At 48.3% G+C, this 16,985-nt stretch overlaps 1 protein-coding gene across 1 annotated transcript in view; it reads left to right on the top strand.

The window, feature by feature from the left end:
* The window catches only part of SLC4A5 (solute carrier family 4 member 5), a 122,973-nt gene that overhangs the window by 81,629 nt on the left and 24,359 nt on the right, over positions 1-16,985 (top strand). Inside the window, exons 9-17 of the mRNA XM_032652627.1 lie at positions 1,639-1,796; positions 2,229-2,316; positions 3,280-3,434; positions 3,798-3,983; positions 5,633-5,807; positions 7,641-7,774; positions 8,464-8,735; positions 13,020-13,078; positions 15,046-15,246. Coding sequence (XP_032508518.1) covers positions 1,639-1,796; positions 2,229-2,316; positions 3,280-3,434; positions 3,798-3,983; positions 5,633-5,807; positions 7,641-7,774; positions 8,464-8,735; positions 13,020-13,078; positions 15,046-15,246 — 1,428 coding nt within the window. The remainder of the gene's footprint in view (positions 1-1,638; positions 1,797-2,228; positions 2,317-3,279; positions 3,435-3,797; positions 3,984-5,632; positions 5,808-7,640; positions 7,775-8,463; positions 8,736-13,019; positions 13,079-15,045; positions 15,247-16,985) is intronic.

Raw genomic sequence — 16,985 nt, 5'->3', positions numbered from 1 at the left:
GCTCCAGAGCATTGCTGTTTTCAAAACCTTGTTCTCCAGGGCACTCCTGCCACCCACCTGCTCCCTGCCTGATGCCCAGGGACATGGAGTTGGCAGGGAGACAGTGGCTGCCCTGGCACACCCAGAACTCCATCCTGAAGAACCTGCTTATGTACCCGCTAACTGCTCCTGGGACAAAGGGACTTTCTGAGTTGTGGGGATTCTGGCCTTCCCATTAACTCGTGCTGTTGCTTTTTCTCACTGCGTTAGGGTCCTTGGGGCTGTTGCCCAGGGGGTTGTGGAGAGTTTTATGTTTTTTAAGGGATTTAAAAGATTATAAGGGTGCAGCCCTTGCTCACAAGCCTTTTCTAGGGCTGGTAGGTCCCCAGCCCAGTATGTATCACGTCCCCCACGAGTCAAATCAGGAGATGGCTGTGGGCCCAAAGGGGCAAGACCTGTTGGCCATGCCCATGGCCATAACTGACCCCTCTCCAGGGACAGAAGGAAACTATCTTCACTGAGCTTATGAGAAACAAACATCTCTGTGCCCACAAGAGAGACTCCCATCAAGGGGGAATAGGTGGCAAAATTGTGGCGTCCGCAGAATCTCTCTGTACCACTTGCCTCCACCTCCTGGGCCCTTTCTTCCTTTGTTGGCCACTGTGGACTCCCACCAGCCCGGTCCTCCCCAAACACTCCTTCCCCACCTCTCTCTGTGAAACTATCTCTGTCTCTTGCCTATCCCCTTGCTGCCCAGAGGGAAAGTGATCTGAAAAACTAATGTACCCTAAGATGTTAAAGACTAAGAAGAATGCGTATGTGACCACCCCTGGGCACTTTCATCATAAGAGAGGGCTCCGGAGGAGTTGGCATCTTGTCCATAGGATGAAAGTCATGACCGCAGAGAGTGGGGCTGACTTGGGGCCAGAGGGCTTGTCTCCAGCACCTCTCACATTGGACCCCACTCACTCTTCCTACTTGACCTTCCTGCCCTGACTAGACACCAGCCAGAGGGACTGGATAGAGGGTACTTCGATAGTCTCATTTGGAAAGGCTCAGAAGCTATGAGTTTCCTGGGAGGTCCTCTAGGGGTGACCTGGGGGCACAGAAGCCTCTCACAGGCTTGGACCCACAGGTCCAGGGGTTTCCTGTCAGCCAGGAAGCTGGTGGTAAAGAAAAAACAAAGTGTGTCCACTCTGGCCATCAGGATGGTCTCATTCCTCCCACGGCCATCCAGGGTAAAGGCAGAGAGGGAGGGCTGGGTAGCTGGAGTGTGAGGGCCGAGACTCCCATCTGCTTGAGCTGCTGCTGGGGGAAGAGACCTGATGTCCAGCAAGCCCTGACTTTCTATTCTGACCTCTCAACTCACACTTCAGTAGAACAAGGTTTTCGCCCATCAAGGAACATCTTAGGGGGTCAAGTCGTTGCCTGTTCCTTCCCATCTACGAAAGGCTTAATTGGTCCCTGGGGTTAACCAACTTTGAGTCTCCTCATCCGCAGATGGTGGGAGAGTGTCGGCTTATTCCCTTCAGTCTCTTGAGAAACGCTGGGAGAATTTTGTAAGGTTAGGGCTCCACAGTAGTCTGAACGGGCTGAGTGAGAGCCGAAACCACTGCACGTGAGTATCCATGGGTATCTCGTGTCCCCCTCACTGACCAGCGGAAAAACAAATTCATGAAGAAGATCCCCAAGGATTCAGAAGCCTCCAATGTGCTCGTGGGCGAGGTGGACTTCCTGGACCAGCCATTCATTGCCTTCGTGCGTCTCATCCAGTCAGCCATGCTGGGAGGAGTGACCGAGGTGCCTGTCCCCACCAGGTGAGAGCCATTGAAATCTGCCCACCATACCCACCCTCGGTGGCCAGCTGTCCATGCAGTCAGCGAGTAGGGCAGTTGGAGACACCCCTAAATCGAAGAAGGAAAAGTAGGGAACTGTATGGGGATGGCAATCTGACTCAGGAAGGATTTGAGAGAATTTATTTAAAATAATCATAAACAAGAAGTAGCCAGCAGCTGGGAGAGGCGCTGCTGGGTGAGCTCTGGGATGCCAGGGCGTGGCAAAGATGCTCAGGTGGGAGTGAAGAGGAATGTCTCTCCAAAGCAAATATGGGATTCAGAGGAGGGAAGGGACGTGTTTCTGCCCAGTTAAAAAATTAAGAATGGATACTATTTAGGGCCAGAAAATCCTTCTCTCCACCTGCTTTTACTTTTCCTTCTCACTTTCCCCCTCCTCCTCCATCTTCTTTGCAGATTTCTGTTCATACTGCTGGGACCTTCTGGGAGAGCAAAATCCTACAATGAAATCGGCCGTGCCATTGCAACCCTCATGGTAGACGACGTAAGTGCCACGGGAAGCATGTACTCCTGAATGTCATGGCTCCTGCGTCAAACACTGTGCCTTCGTTCATTCACTTATCCAACAAGTCACGTTTGAGCACCTACTGTATGCCAGACCCTGTGCAGGGTGTGAGGATTACGAGAACGAGGGAATAGTCACTGCCCTTTAGGAGCACCAATCAAGTGGGAGAGATAGACCTACAATCCTAGAGTGAACCATGTGCTAACTGCCCAGGCAGTCAATGGGCCCTTCACACACGAGGGGGCTTTAAAGCTAAGGATGAACACCAGCCTAGGAGGCAGGCATTCCAGGCAAAGGGCCACGGTTCGGGGAGGGAGGGGCTGGATGGAAGTGGTTTGATATAGGCTCAGTGTAAGAGCTTCAAGAGCAGGAGGTAACACCAGAGAGAGGAGCCATATACCATACGGAGCCTGTAGGCAGAGCTGAGAGTTGACACCATGTGACAGGGTGCCTAGAGGAGTTTACACACGAGCACAAGCCAATCAGATCTGTAAAGTCAGAAGGAACCCTCTGGAGACAGTGTGGAATGATGCAGCCTGACCCTCCAAAGATGAAGGGCTGGGATGTTAAAACAGATTTGAAATACCTGAGCTTCTCCGACTGGGCTCTGCACAGGTTTTCTGAAGAGCTCGCTCTGTGGGAAACTGAGAGCAGAAAGATTAAGTAAGTAACTCAACCCAGGTCGGACAACTGGAATACAGAGACCTGGCCTTCAGGTCCGGGAAGAGCCGCCTTGCTGCATGTCCCACTGTCCCCACTGTGCTATGTTCCAAATGCCCCATTGTTCTCATCTCGGAAACTGAGAACAAATTGGCAGCTGGAGTAATGGCTCAAAGTGACTTTCCTTGAAAGTGTGTGTGGTTGTGCCCCCGGGAGGTGGATGAGGTGATGACCACAGCAAGAGAGCGGTCCTTTCTCTTCCTCTGCCTCTTTCCCTGCCAGCTCTTCAGCGACGTGGCCTACAAGGCCAGGAATCGGGAGGATCTGATCGCGGGGATTGATGAGTTTCTAGACGAGGTCATCGTGCTCCCCCCTGGAGAGTGGGACCCAAATATCCGAATTGAGCCACCCAAGAAGGTGACTTCTGCTGACAAGAGGTGTGCATGAATGAAGGGGTGGCAAGCGGGGAGCCGGGTCAGAGGGAGCTTTCAGTCTGTCCGTTTCTTTTTTTGGATTTGAAAGAAAGATGTCAGCCTACATGGGTTTATACTTTTTTTTTTCAGTCTCACTTTATTTCTCTGAAAAAAAAAATCAGAAGCAAATATGCTGAATGTGACCATCTGTAAAACCTGGGTGATCTGTGTGTGGGTGTTGCTAGATCATTCTCTGCATTTTTCTCTGTATTTTAAGCTATGTGATGATGTTAGAAAGGTAAAGGAGTTGTGAGGACAGTCCTGGAGGTGCTGATCTCTTCCTAGGATTGGGAGCCCCACGGTCCCCTGTCGCCCTTCTCCTTCCAGGAAATCCGTGTTCTCCCTGACTGAGCTAGGTCAGATGAACGGCTCTGTGACGGGAAGCGGCGGAGGGGCTGGAGGCGGCAGCGCTGCAGGCGGTGGCGGCAGTGGGGCCGGCGGAGGGAGCAGTGGGGATGATGGAGAGATGCCAACCGTGCACGAGATCGGGGAAGAGCTCATCTGGACAGGAAGGTGCCCACTCCAGGCCTGACAGCGACACCAGTTGTCTTAGATTTCTCTTCTCCTCACCCACCTTCTCCACCTCTGTCAGCAGCACCCACTCCTGGCCTTGGGATCTGGCCAATGCACTCTTTTCCTCCCCAGCCCTCAAAGCCCCTCCTGGATCTGGCAGGAAAGGGGAAGCTAGTGGAGGAACCCAAACTTTTCTCAGGACACCCTTCGTTACCTGTATTAGTTTCCTAGGGCTGCGGAAACAAAGTATCACGGTCTGGGTGGTTTAAACAGTAGAAATTTATTCTCTCACAGTCTAGAGTCTAGAATTTCCAAATCAAGGTGTCAGCAGGGCCATCCTCCCTCTGAGATTCTGGGTGGAATCCTTCCTCGCCTCTCTGTAGCTTCTGGTGGTAGCCAGCAGTCCTTGGTGTTCCTTGGCTTGCAGCTGCACCATTCCCATCTCTGTCTGTGTCCTCAGATGGTGTTCTTCCTGTGTTTCTGTCTTCGTATAGCATTTTCCTCTTCTTATGAGGACACCAGTCATATTGGATTAGGGCCCACCCTAATGAATTCATCTTAACTTGATTAACTGTACAAAATAAGGTCACAGTTACAGGTTAGAATTTTGATATATCTTTTGGGGGGACATAATTCAATCCATAAGAATACCTTTTGAATTTTTTTAACCTTTTGTTACCTAGTCAAAAAACTTGTTTTAAAAGAAAACAATAGAAAATTTTCCTGGCTTTCGTTTCTTTGCCAGCTCTTAGAATAACTTGGGTAGATCTGAATTTAGGAAAGGACACAGCCCTGCAAAGCTATGTGTAAATCATAACTTTGAGAACGAGTCATGTTTTTTTTATGCCCTTGGCTCTCTGCCCGCCAGTGGTTCCCAACTTTACCTACTCCCCACTCCCATCCTCACCCAGGGGACATTTGGCAATGTTCAGAGACATTTTTGTTTGTCCCAGCTGGAGGGGAGATGCTACTGGTATCTGGCAGATAGAGACCAGGGATGCTGCTCAACATCCTCCCGTGCACAGGACTGCCCTCCCCCAAACAAAGAATTATCCAGTCCAAAATGTCAACAGTACCAAGGTTGAGAAAACCTGCTCTGTGCTAAGCACTGTGTTAGGAGCTATGGAGACTAGCATCCCCAGTAAACATTCTCCCTAAACCTAAAATTCCCCACTTGTTTGTTCCACAAAGCAAGGAAACCAGTTATAAGGTTCAGAATCTGCCCTTGATGAACCTGTTATAAACCAGGATCTCTCCATCTCCTAAAGCTGGACACACCTATGTTTACCAAGCACAGGCACCCTGCGGATGATCAGGGACGTGAGGAGGATAGCCATCTATGGTCCCCAGGATTTCCATTCCCTGTGAAATGTTAGGTCTACCCCAATACATATTCCCATAAGGCTTTCCCTCTCCCACCCAGGCTGTCTGTGACCACCCTTCCCAGTGGAGATGGTGCCAACCACAAACTCAGTCTAATGACAGAACTCTTCCCTGGTCTTAAATGTTCTGGTGGAAAGATCCCTCTCCCCATCCACCCCTAGTCAAGTTCCCCTCCTCACTGCAGACTCCGCAGGCTCCTGTAAATAGCCCTGCCCCTGCACTGGTGTCTGTGGTGAGAAAGCAGTGTCTGGGCCTGTCTTGAGCAGGTTCTTCGGTGGCCTGTGTCTGGATGTCAAGAGGAAGCTGCCCTGGTTCCCAAGTGACTTCTACGATGGCTTCCACATTCAGTCCATCTCTGCCATCCTATTCATCTACCTCGGCTGCATTACCAACGCAATCACCTTTGGTGGGCTTCTGGGGGATGCCACTGACAATTATCAGGTGTGTGTGAGCTGGGGACACGCATGCAAACCTCAGAAAAATCTGCTGCCACCAGGTAGTGGTAAGGAGCTTATTCCCATAATCCCAAAACCAAGGTTTGGGTTTGACCTACCATCCAGGTTCAGACCATCACTTTTTGTAATCCTTTACCCTTGAGAAAAATAATAACAAGCTGGCATAATTAAAAGGTCTAAAGCTAAATCATATTACTAAAGACCAAATTTAAAGATTATATAAATAGAGCAAATGTTTAAGGGGAAATCATCTGCTTTGTTAGTTGGTACTTTTCCTACTGGTGGTTTAACGAATTTAATGAGTGCAATTAATTGAGTTGCTAATTGTGACCTTCTTCCCATACTTTTTAAAAAACTAACCTTAAATTCTTAGCTTGAAGTTAAGACATTTTTAGAAATGTCTACCATGACAACAACACAGGTATACCTGGGGAAAACAGTTCAGCAGAGACACTAGCCTGAGACCCAGACAAGGGTCTTCTCCACTGGGGGCCTTTGGGATAGTATCACTGGAAAGCTCAGAGCACCAAGGTGAAGACCCACTTTCCCAGACAAATTAAGATGAGTGCCTATCTCCAGCCCACACCACTCTTCTGAGCAGCAGATTCAGTATCCGGCTGCCTCCTGGGCATGTCCACATAGCTGCCCTTCGGGATCCCCCAACTCACAGGGCCAACATTGCATCCATTACCTTCCCTCCAGACCTGCTGCTCCCCGCAGCCAGTGAGCGACACCATGGTTGACCCAGATATTCACACATCATCCTTGACTCATAAATCCCAGCTTCCCCCAGTAGCCCTCATGACATGGTCCTACTTGCCTCTCAAGCCTCATCTCCCAGCATTCCCTTTCTCAGATTCCTGTCCTCCTCACTCATCTGCATTCTGTTTTCCATCAATCCTGATCATCTCTCGGGTCTTCAAAGACATGCTCCCTTTTAGCTCCAGCCTTTGTGCCTACTGTTGCCCTTCCCGGCACACTCTTTCTCATCCACTTACCCTATTCTCCTGGTCAATTCTCTGCTCATTTTTTGGTTCTCGGCTTCCGTGTATCTACCTCTTGGGAGGCTTTCCTGACCAACCCTTCACTCTTACTGTATGCTCCTACCTTATCCCAGCTTGTCATATTTCTTGGCAGTGGTTCTTAACAAGAGACGATTTTGACCCCTAGGAGACATTGGGTAGCATCTAGAGACAGTTTGGGTTTTTATAACTGGGAGGTGAGGTGCTACTGAGATGCTAATAAACATCCTACAATGCACAGGATAGCTCCCTACAACAAAGGATTATCTAGCCTGAAATGTCAGTAGTGGTATGCTGTATGGAAATCGCCTAGTTTCTTGGGTGTATCTCCCACTAGAACGACGATGCATTATGTTGTTTGTTCATGGGTCCTCAATGTCTAGCACAATGCCTGATACACAGTAGGCCCTTAATAGATTTTTGAATGAATGAATGAATGAATGGTCTGACCTCTAAAAGCACCTACTAGATCTTTGAATTAATAAATGATTGGGTGGATGAATGGACTGTCCTCTGGGAGTAGAATGGGCACAGGAACAAGCACGACCATTGGCAGCCCTGTTTTCTAGGCCCTAGGGTGACAAAAGGAAGTCACACGGGACCTAGAATTATTAGAGAGTGATGCTTGGCAATTATGTGAGGTTGTGGAGTCAGAGATGGGGAGCAGAATTTGAGCAGGAGAGGACCTAGGATAAAGGACGAGCATTGTGGCCCTTGCTGAGATAACTGGGTTCTAACCTGTCAGAGAGGCCCCTTTCTCACACCCCTACTGAGCTTAACACTCCTCATGCCCCCAGGGAGTGATGGAGAGTTTCCTGGGCACTGCCATGGCTGGCTCCTTGTTCTGCCTCTTCTCGGGACAGCCTCTCATCATCCTCAGTAGCACAGGGCCCATCCTCATCTTCGAGAAGCTCCTCTTCGACTTCAGCAAGTAGGTGCCCTTGGTGGCCCCCAGTGCCTGCTCTCACACTTGGGACAGTATGCCAAGGTTGGAGTAGGGGAAGAGCCCCAAGGGGGGAGGTGGGGTGAGAAGGTACCAAAGCCGTCTTTACCCCTAGGAGGCACGGCCAGGTGGTCCCTCCTGATTCCCTCCGATATCTGCCTTTCAGCCACCTTAGTGCATATTAGCACAGCCCATGGGGAGAAATCCAGGCAAGACGAGAGGAGAGAATTCACACTGCTCTGCTCATGAGCAATTGTGACTTGAAAGTCAATGCGGTGTATAAAAAGGTTTCAGGCTGGAGGTTGAAAGGCTACACCCTGACTCACGCAGCTCTGGGCTCAGTTGCCTCACCCACAACATGAGCCCGTTTCTAAGGTCTGCTCCAGCTGTGTCATTCTGAAATTCCCTGTTCTTCATTCGCTCTGGTGTTTGTTACCAAATGTGTAAGAACCGAAGTGTGTGAGCACCTTTCTGCCACCCCATGGGAGCCTTTCCCAGAATTCTCAAAGACCAGACAACCCCGCCCGGGAACTGTCCCCATCCCCAATCCTCTTGTACTTCCTAGGAGGGCATCTGTGCCACAGGAGGGGCAGATGAGGCACCCAGGGTGGGTCTGGGGAGCCGAGCACAGCCAAGAGCCTTGGGCTGGAGGCCCTTCGATTCCCTCTGCTCTCCAGAGGCAATGGCCTGGACTACATGGAGTTCCGCCTCTGGATTGGCCTACACTCAGCTGTCCAGTGCCTCATCCTGGTGGCCGCAGACGCCAGCTTTATCATCAAGTATATCACCCGCTTCACTGAGGAGGGCTTCTCCACCCTCATCAGTTTCATCTTCATCTACGATGCCATTAAGAAGATGATCGGTGCCTTCAAGTACTACCCCATCAACGTGAACTTCAAGCCTGACTCTATCACCATCTACAAATGCGAGTGCGTCGCCCCCGACACAGGTGACCGGTAAACCCAGAGGTGCCCTAGGCCCCCACCCACTACCCACTCCCCTCTAACACCCACTCCCCCTCTGCCCCTCCCCTCCACCCCGTTGTCTACTCAAAGGCAGGAACATCAGCCTGCCTGGGAGGGGCTGTTCAGCCAAGGACCTTCTGTCCCAAAGGAGCAAATACAGGGTCTTAAACCAGTTTTGGGAAGGAAATCAAGGGGACAGGAACTCTAATGAAGATCACAATACCAGAGCCCAGGGTCGTAGTCAGGAGGAAGCAGTGATAGCGATACCCCAGGGAGGGAAGAAGGCACGCTTGGCCTCAGCGTGGAGTAATGTGGAGGCCACACCAGTCAGAAATGCTACTCAGGCCAGAGGCCTGCTCTAGGCCCGAGGTAGACCTGATGGAGCCTAAAGTCCCTCCCAGCTCCATGAGCACATGACACCGTGAGTGCCCCCTGACACATCACTGCCAGTGTGTTCACACCAGAGGGATGAACATCCCTACAGATGGGGACATGTCCAGGGTGGAGGACTAGTCAGGGTGGAGGAGGACCTGGCAACTATGTCATTAAAGAATGGTTCGAGAACCTGGGGGTTATCCAGGCTTTTAGAGAGGTATGAGAGAAAGTCTGTCATGACACAGAGGGGCCAGATTCACCCCGTGTAACTATAAGATGCAGAATGAGGGCTGAAGAACAAAATCTCCAGGAGCCAAACGCTGGCTGAGTTCAAGGTATATCTTAACAGTGGTGGAAGCCACCACCCTGAGAGGTATTCGTCCCCTCGGGTGGTAGCAAGCTTCTTGGACACTACCTGGATATCCATCTGCCAGAGGTATCGTAAAAAGGATCCCTGTGCTGGGTGGGAGGCTGAATCAACCAAATGGTCAACCCATTCCTGTGAAGTCCCTTTCTGACCAAAAAAGTGTCATCTGTAAATTTAGGACTTTCCATAGCTGAACCACTGGCCTCTTTCGCAGTCAGAATCATGCCCCTAAGAGCTTTCAGTGGGACGTGCTGAGTGCCCAGGAGGCTATAGAGTGGAGGCTAGAGAGCCATCCACATACCTCTTAGCACCACCAGGCTGGACTCACAGAGAAAACTGAGGTCCAGAGACACCCAAGGTCACACCAGATGTCAGTTCCCCTAGAGGATATCAATGCTGGCCCTTCCGGTCTCATGGAACGCTTGTGAGGTTTTCATATCTATACTCAGGTTCGGTTGGCATTTCACATAAGTAGTTACCATTTTGTTCAGCACCTCAATGCATACGACCGATAAAAAATATTGACAAGTCAACCAGAAATATTTGTTGCACAATTATTGTGCACTCTGCTTTAGACTAGGCCTTGTAAAGATAAAGTTGTTCTGACATCAGGGGACATAGTTTTGGTTGTACCCTCTCACCCTCTGTCACTGCTCTGAATTTGTAAAGATATCGAGACAATTTTTTTCTCTTCTTCTTTTTTCTATAATTCATTTTGAGTTATTTCATTAAAACCCAGCAGTAGGTGAAGCTGTCTGTTGTCCTGAGCCAGGGCCTGTTGCTTGCCCAGGGGAGCGAGGAGATCCTACCTGCAGGCTCTTGTCATCACACGGTAGAGCAAATCCCACCTCTGTGGACTGAGCCCCATCAGGGCACTTTTGTTTTCTGCTCACACCCTCTGGACTACAGATCCATTGCGCTGAACACAAGTGTTCCCACAAACGTGGCTTTTGGAAGTACACATCCTTAATTTCTTTCAGAAATGGTCCAAATTCTAGGGTCGTATGTGGAACTTCGGCCATTCTGGGAATCATCTGTCCACAGGAGAAACCAAACATAGGGGTGCCCTAGGAACAGGGCACATCAGGTAGGATTTGAGAACTATAATAGGATCCACCTACCTCCAAATAGTGTCCCCTCTGGCCTTGCCCAGGTGCCTAATGTCACCTCATTCTTTTGGGTCATGCTATTGCCATGATTCTCAACGTTGGTCCCTGGAAGCAGCATCAGAACTGTCTGGGAACTTGTTAGAAATGCAAATTCTCAGGCCCCACCCCAGACCTGCTGAATCAGAAACTCTGGGATAGAGACAGCTGTATATTAACAAGCCTTCTGGGTGATTCTCACGTATGCTTAAGTTTGAGAACTACTGCTCTCTTAAACTGAGTCATTATTAGCAACTAGCCATAGTGAGATTAGGTTTTCAGTGTCTTCATGGAGAGTAAAGGAACTGGAAACAGGACAAGTTAGTTTTGATTAGGAGAATATGAAAGGGAAAATTCTAGATGTTTAGGACCCTGGGGAGGGGGGAGCTAACTAGGAGGGTTTCTTTCCCAGTCCATGGGCCACTCGTTTACTCACTGTTCCATAATCCTAGTGCTACTGCAAAACCCAGTTTGACTGTGGCACGCTGTCCCTCGTTGTCACTCTTTATCAGTCAGAGCTTGTTTCGGGGCACGCTTTTTAATCTAATCTTGTTTCCATTGTAACTGATTTGTATTCTATTTATGGATGCTGCACACACTGACTTGGCTGCTTTCAATCCCAAGTGAGTACCACTTTGTAAACACTAGAATTTAAAAATATTTGATACTTGGACCCTTTCTAGGATTTTCCATGTTATGGTTCTTCCTTCCTCATCTCAAAGTGGCTTTCAGATAAACCTCACAAAGTTCTCGATATAAAAGAATGGCAAAGCCTAAGCAGAAGACGTCAAAAGAATGTCTGATCTGACAACCTTGGGCAATGGAAGCGCATCTACACTCACCAGGCTCGAGTGTTACCTGGGGGTCCTGTAGCATCTGTGAGGGGACCCCTGAGTCAGCCTTCCTGCTCGCCTTCCCTGCTCCATTGTTAACTGTGCATCGTGTTCTTTTGGTCAGTAGTGTGAGGAAAGGCAGTAGATGTCCCTGATTTCTCTTAAGTGAAGCGTTCTTCAGAATAGTTGTAACAAAACTCTGGGTTTGTAGAACTTCTCAGAATATTCTGCCCTAGGTCAAGACTGAATCCCTTAGCCACTCCCAGCCCCAACTGCCCCAGAAGTAAGCGACATAGAAGGGCCCTGTGATCACATCCACCCCATGACAAGTTTGTTAGAGGTTGAAGGAAGCTTCAGGAATAAACTCTTATTCCCTCTGGGTTCCTAGCAGGAGTTCAATGGGGTTTGCGATGCATTTAGATGATTGCTAGCAAACTGGCTGAGCCTCCTCCCTCCCTCCTTAAGTCAGCTGCAGAAGATCTGCTTAGTCAGTCTTCGCTTGGAGGACGAAGGCGAGGAGAACCTGGCCCTTCTCCTCTATGCATGCAGTGCAGGAGCAAGAGAGAGGGTGACCTCCAAAGCTGCCTTTTTAATAAATGGCTGCATCCCTCAAGCAGGGGATTATAGTTCCTCTCAACTCGTCTCATGGCCCCTGAAGGGAACCCTCCTCTGTTCCACTTAGGGACACTGAGGCTGGGGCAGGGGATTGTGGACAAGGGATGCAGAGTGAACAGCTGAGAGCAGCACCTCTGAGGTCCTGATTCTCCTTCAAGTCCTGGGCCCAGGTTTAATTTTCCTCAGCTAGCATTTAATGGGCAGATTAGGGAAGATACCCAACAAGTTCTTACAGGCCCAGCTGACCTGAAAAAAATATATATATATGGACAGGGCAGGAGAGAAAGGAAGTGTATGTGGAGGGGAGCAGGGCAGGGAAGGAAGCTCGTCGTGTAGAGCTGGGAGGTGTGTGGGCTCTGGGCCAGCCTGCCTGGGATGGATAACGGCTCCCCCAAGAGTGAGTTGTGTGACCTTGGGCAATGGGCAGGTTACTTAGTCTCTCTGGGCCTCAGTTACCTCATCTTTAAAATGTGGAAATTTCTTGGGGAGTTAGGAACTTAGCAAGATGACGTATGTAAGGGTTTGGCACAGTGCGTGGCAAAGAGTTAAGTTCTTTGAAAATGTTAATTAAGTCTAAGAGCACAGACATTTGTCAAGTGGGTGGTAGGGATTCACAAGGCACATTATTTACCCACTTGTGTTAGCATCTTGCCTTGGCAGCAGTTTTTAAAGCCAGCCCTTCCATGTCAGACAGGAGCTGTCCTAACCTGGCCCAGCTAGACTGTCGGCGCTGTGACCCAGGCTCCCTCCCACCACCCCTGCCCTCCCTGAGCAAAGCGAGGAGAGTGAAGGGTGCAGCTGCCCTCACAATGAAAGCCAGTCCTTGTCTCTAAGGAACTGGAAGGAAATGGGAAGGAGTGGGGCCCGGGGTGGGGTGCAGGATCCCCACCCAGCAGTTGCTGACCCTCCCCCATGTCCTGTGCTCATCCACAGCGAATACAACCGCATTCAATGCTTCAGCCACGTCGCCACCAAACACCAACACTTCTCTGGTAAGTCCTTTCTTCATGTCAGACACGCAAGGGCTTATGTTTGTGGGGAGATTGAGAAGATTTGGGAAACTTAGACCAGACTTGCAGAGATTAACCCTGCTGCATACCCACACCAGGGTCACCCGCAGAGCTGTGAAAATGAATATTTTTAAGTATATACTGTCAAAATCCTATTTTGTCTCATTTTTTTAAATCCTTGTGCACAAACCTCCCCCTCCTCCCTCCCTCACACACACACACACACACACACACACACACACACACACACGACGGGGGTGGGGGGCGGGGGGGGGTGCGGTGGGGTTGAGGTGAGGAATGGTAAGTAGGGCTGTGCAAGGCTGTAAACTTTCCCGTCCATCTTTCTGCCTTCTTCCCTGCCTTTGTACCGAGGACTCCCAGTTCCTAACCAACAATGCTACCCTCCAGCCCCAGAAAGCTTATTATTGCTCCCCCCTCTCTGAATCTCATCTGTCCTTTGCACTCATGTGTCTCCGAGGGCCCCTGGTCTGGTCTGCCTTTCCCAATAATGATGAGCAGTGGCCGTCAGGAGAAGACACCTAGCCTAAGTGGCACTAACGGTGGGAAGTAGAAAACCAGGTGAAGGGTAGCACCTGGTAGGTACTGGGAGGAGACTTTTGGACTTTTAGTGTCCCTACGCTTGCCTCTTAACTTACCCCTGCACAGGCAGCTGACTGCTGAATGGCAATTTAACCTAAGATTTTCTCAAATATCTGATTTTGAGGGAGGAAAAATGGAATCAGTCAGCGCCTATGTATGAATACTTACTATGTGTAAGGCGCTGTGTGCGGGTGATGTGATGGTTCGAAAAACATCTAAGAAACAAATGTGGTCCTTGCCCTCCAACCTGCTTGTAATATGCATGTGGAGATTAACCTGAAAAAGTAACGGGCAGCACAAGTAGAGCGTGCCATGCGTCAAATATAGGTCAAATGCATCCTTCCAGCAGTGGAGGCAGGACGCACTCTACAAACTGGAGAAGAAAGCCTCATAGAGAAAGTAGAACGCGATCTGGTCTTGAAGGTTGGGAAAGTTGGTTCCGTAGAGAATAGCACATTCCAAGCCTAGGGACCAGCATAGACAGAAGGGTACAAGAGGAAAAGCACAAAATCTGTCCTGAGGACAGTGGGTGGACCAGTCCTGCTGAGACAGAGTGAGGGTGGGGCATCACACAGGGAAATCAGGAGAAATAAGTCAAGACAGAGATGTTGGGCCAGATCAGTGGGGCAGTAGAGGCATGGCTACATTGCAGGGGGCATTCGCATTGTCTTGGTCTGTTGATCCCCATTCTATTGGTCTATTGATCTAAGCAGGCCCAGGGCCAGCTAAGATTCAAAGGGGAATCACCTTTTGATGGGAGGACGGTTGATGTCACATCACAAAGGAGTGTGGACACAGGGAGCCATGACCCATTGGGGACTGTTATTATATCAAACTACCACACTTCTCTTAATACAAACATACATTATGGCTAGTTGCAAACATCTGTTTACTTCATTATGTAGGTTCCTGAATATTTGCACATTTATTTTTCAAAATATAAATTAAATTTTATTATACATTGGGTGTGAGCCCCTTTCCTTCTTCTATGCACACAAAAAGTGTGTGCATAGAAGAAGGAAAGGGGAGGATAAATGTGAGACACTCCAGGAAGGAGTTGTGGACAGGACCCATGGTTGATTGACTGAGATGGGAGCCAGTCCTGCACTTCTCCTCCTCACTCACAAAGCAGTACATCCTAGAACACAATGAAGAAGGCAGGTCATTCCTCGAAACAGCCTGTTCCCAGGACCATCACTCTGTTGCTGGGCACTATCATGGGGGCAGGAGGGCTGGGGCCCCTTGGAGGGTGGGAGGGGTGCGTGGGCTGCCTGGAAACTGCAGTGGGGAGGAAACAGCTGACCTCCCAGGAAGGCCCTGACTGTTTCTCTCCTGTCTTGGTCTGCAAGTACAACCCCCTTAACCTCACAGCGTTGGACTGGTCCCTGCTGAGCAAAAAGGAGTGTTTGAACTATGGTGGGCGCCTACTTGGGAATTCCTGCCAGTTCATCCCAGACTTGGCACTCATGTCCTTCATCCTTTTCTTCGGGACATACTCCATGACCCTGACCCTGAAGAAGTTCAAATTCAGCCGCTATTTCCCTACCAAGGTAACTTCACCCTACAGTCAGACAGTTCACATGGAAGCCACCACTGAGTCCCTGAGAGGGTTCTGGTCCAACTGTTGGAATGGACACCACATCAGCACTTGCTCACTGAGGTTTTTTCAAGTTAAGAACACAGACTTTGGATCAGAGAGAACTGGGTTCCCTTGTTGTCAAGCCCCATGACAACACTTGATATTGTCAGACTTTTATCTTTAGCCTAGTAGTATATTGTGGGTTTTTTCCTTTTATTTCCCCAATGACTAATGAAGTTGAAAATCTTATCATGTGTTTAATGGACATATGACTATTGACTTTCTTTTTTCTTTTTATACTGAGTTGTAATTTTAAAAGAAGTGACTTATAAAGAAGTCACTGTTATCTTTTTTAAAGATCTTTATTGGAGTATTATTGCTTTACAATGGTGTGTTAATTTCTGGTTTATAACAAAGTGAATCAGCTATACATATACATAGGTCCCCATATCTCTTCCCTCTTGCGTCTCCCTCCCTCCCACCCTCCTATCCCACCCCTCTATGTGGTCACAAAGCACCGAGCTGATCTCCCTGTGCTATGCAGCTGCTTCCCATTAGCTATCGATTTTACATTTGGTAGTGTATATATGTCCATGCCACTCTCTCACTTTGTTCCAGCTTACCCTTCCCCCTCCTTGTGTCCTCAAGTCCATTCTCTAGTAGGTCTGCATCTTTATTCCTGTCCTGCCCCTAGGTTTTTCATGACCATTTCTTTTTTTTTTTATTCCATATATATGTGTTAGCATACAGTATTTGTTTTTCTCTTTCTGACTTACTTCACTCTGTATGACAGACTCTAGATGACCATTGACTTTCTTCTTGTAAGAGCCTGTTTAAATCTCTTGCACATTTTCATCTGGGTTGTCTGTCTTTTTCTTTCCAATTTGCAACTCTTTATATATTCTGGATAGAAACATTTTTGTGATCATATGTGTTGCAAGTATCTTCTGCTCTATGACTGACCTTTTTACTTTCTTAATGGTATCTTTTGATTAATAGAAATTCTTAGCTTCACTGTAATCAAATATATCCAATTTTTCCTCAAGGAAAATATTGGATAGAAGATATTCTCCTATGGTATCTTCTCAAAGCTTCATTGTTTTTCCTTTCATGTTAAATCTATAATCTACCAGAATTGCTTTTAACATATAGTGTGAGAAAGTGTTTGTTTTTTATTTAGATAGCCAATTGTTCTAGCACTTTAAATTTTTATTTTATTTTTACAAACTAAAGAGGAAATTTTATTTACTTAGGTAACATTTGTTTATAACATTATATAAGTTTCATGTGTACATTATGTTTATACTTCTTTTTTTTTTTACATCTTTATTGGAGTATAATTGCTTTACAATGTTGTGTTAGTTTCTGCTGTACAACAAAGTGAATCAGCTATATGCATACATATATCCCCTCCCTCTTGAGCCTCCCACCCACCCTCCCTACCCTACCGTCTAGGTCCTCACAAAGCACTGAGCTGATCTCCCTGCCAGCACTATTTTTTTTTAAAAAGACCATCCTTTTCCCACTACTCTGCAGTGCTTCCCTTGCCATATATCAAATGTTCACGTGTGATGGGATCTGTTTCAAGGTTCTTTATTCTGTTTCACTGATTTATTTGTATGCCAATATCACAGTCTTCATTTCTAAAACTGATAATAAGTCTGTATATCTTACAGACCAAACTTTCCCTCTTTGTCCTTCTTTTTCAAT

The sequence above is a fragment of the Phocoena sinus genome, chromosome 13 (genome assembly GCF_008692025.1).
Source record: "Phocoena sinus isolate mPhoSin1 chromosome 13, mPhoSin1.pri, whole genome shotgun sequence".
NCBI lineage: Eukaryota > Metazoa > Chordata > Mammalia > Artiodactyla > Phocoenidae > Phocoena > Phocoena sinus.
This window is presented reverse-complemented; position numbering and strand designations above follow the sequence as displayed.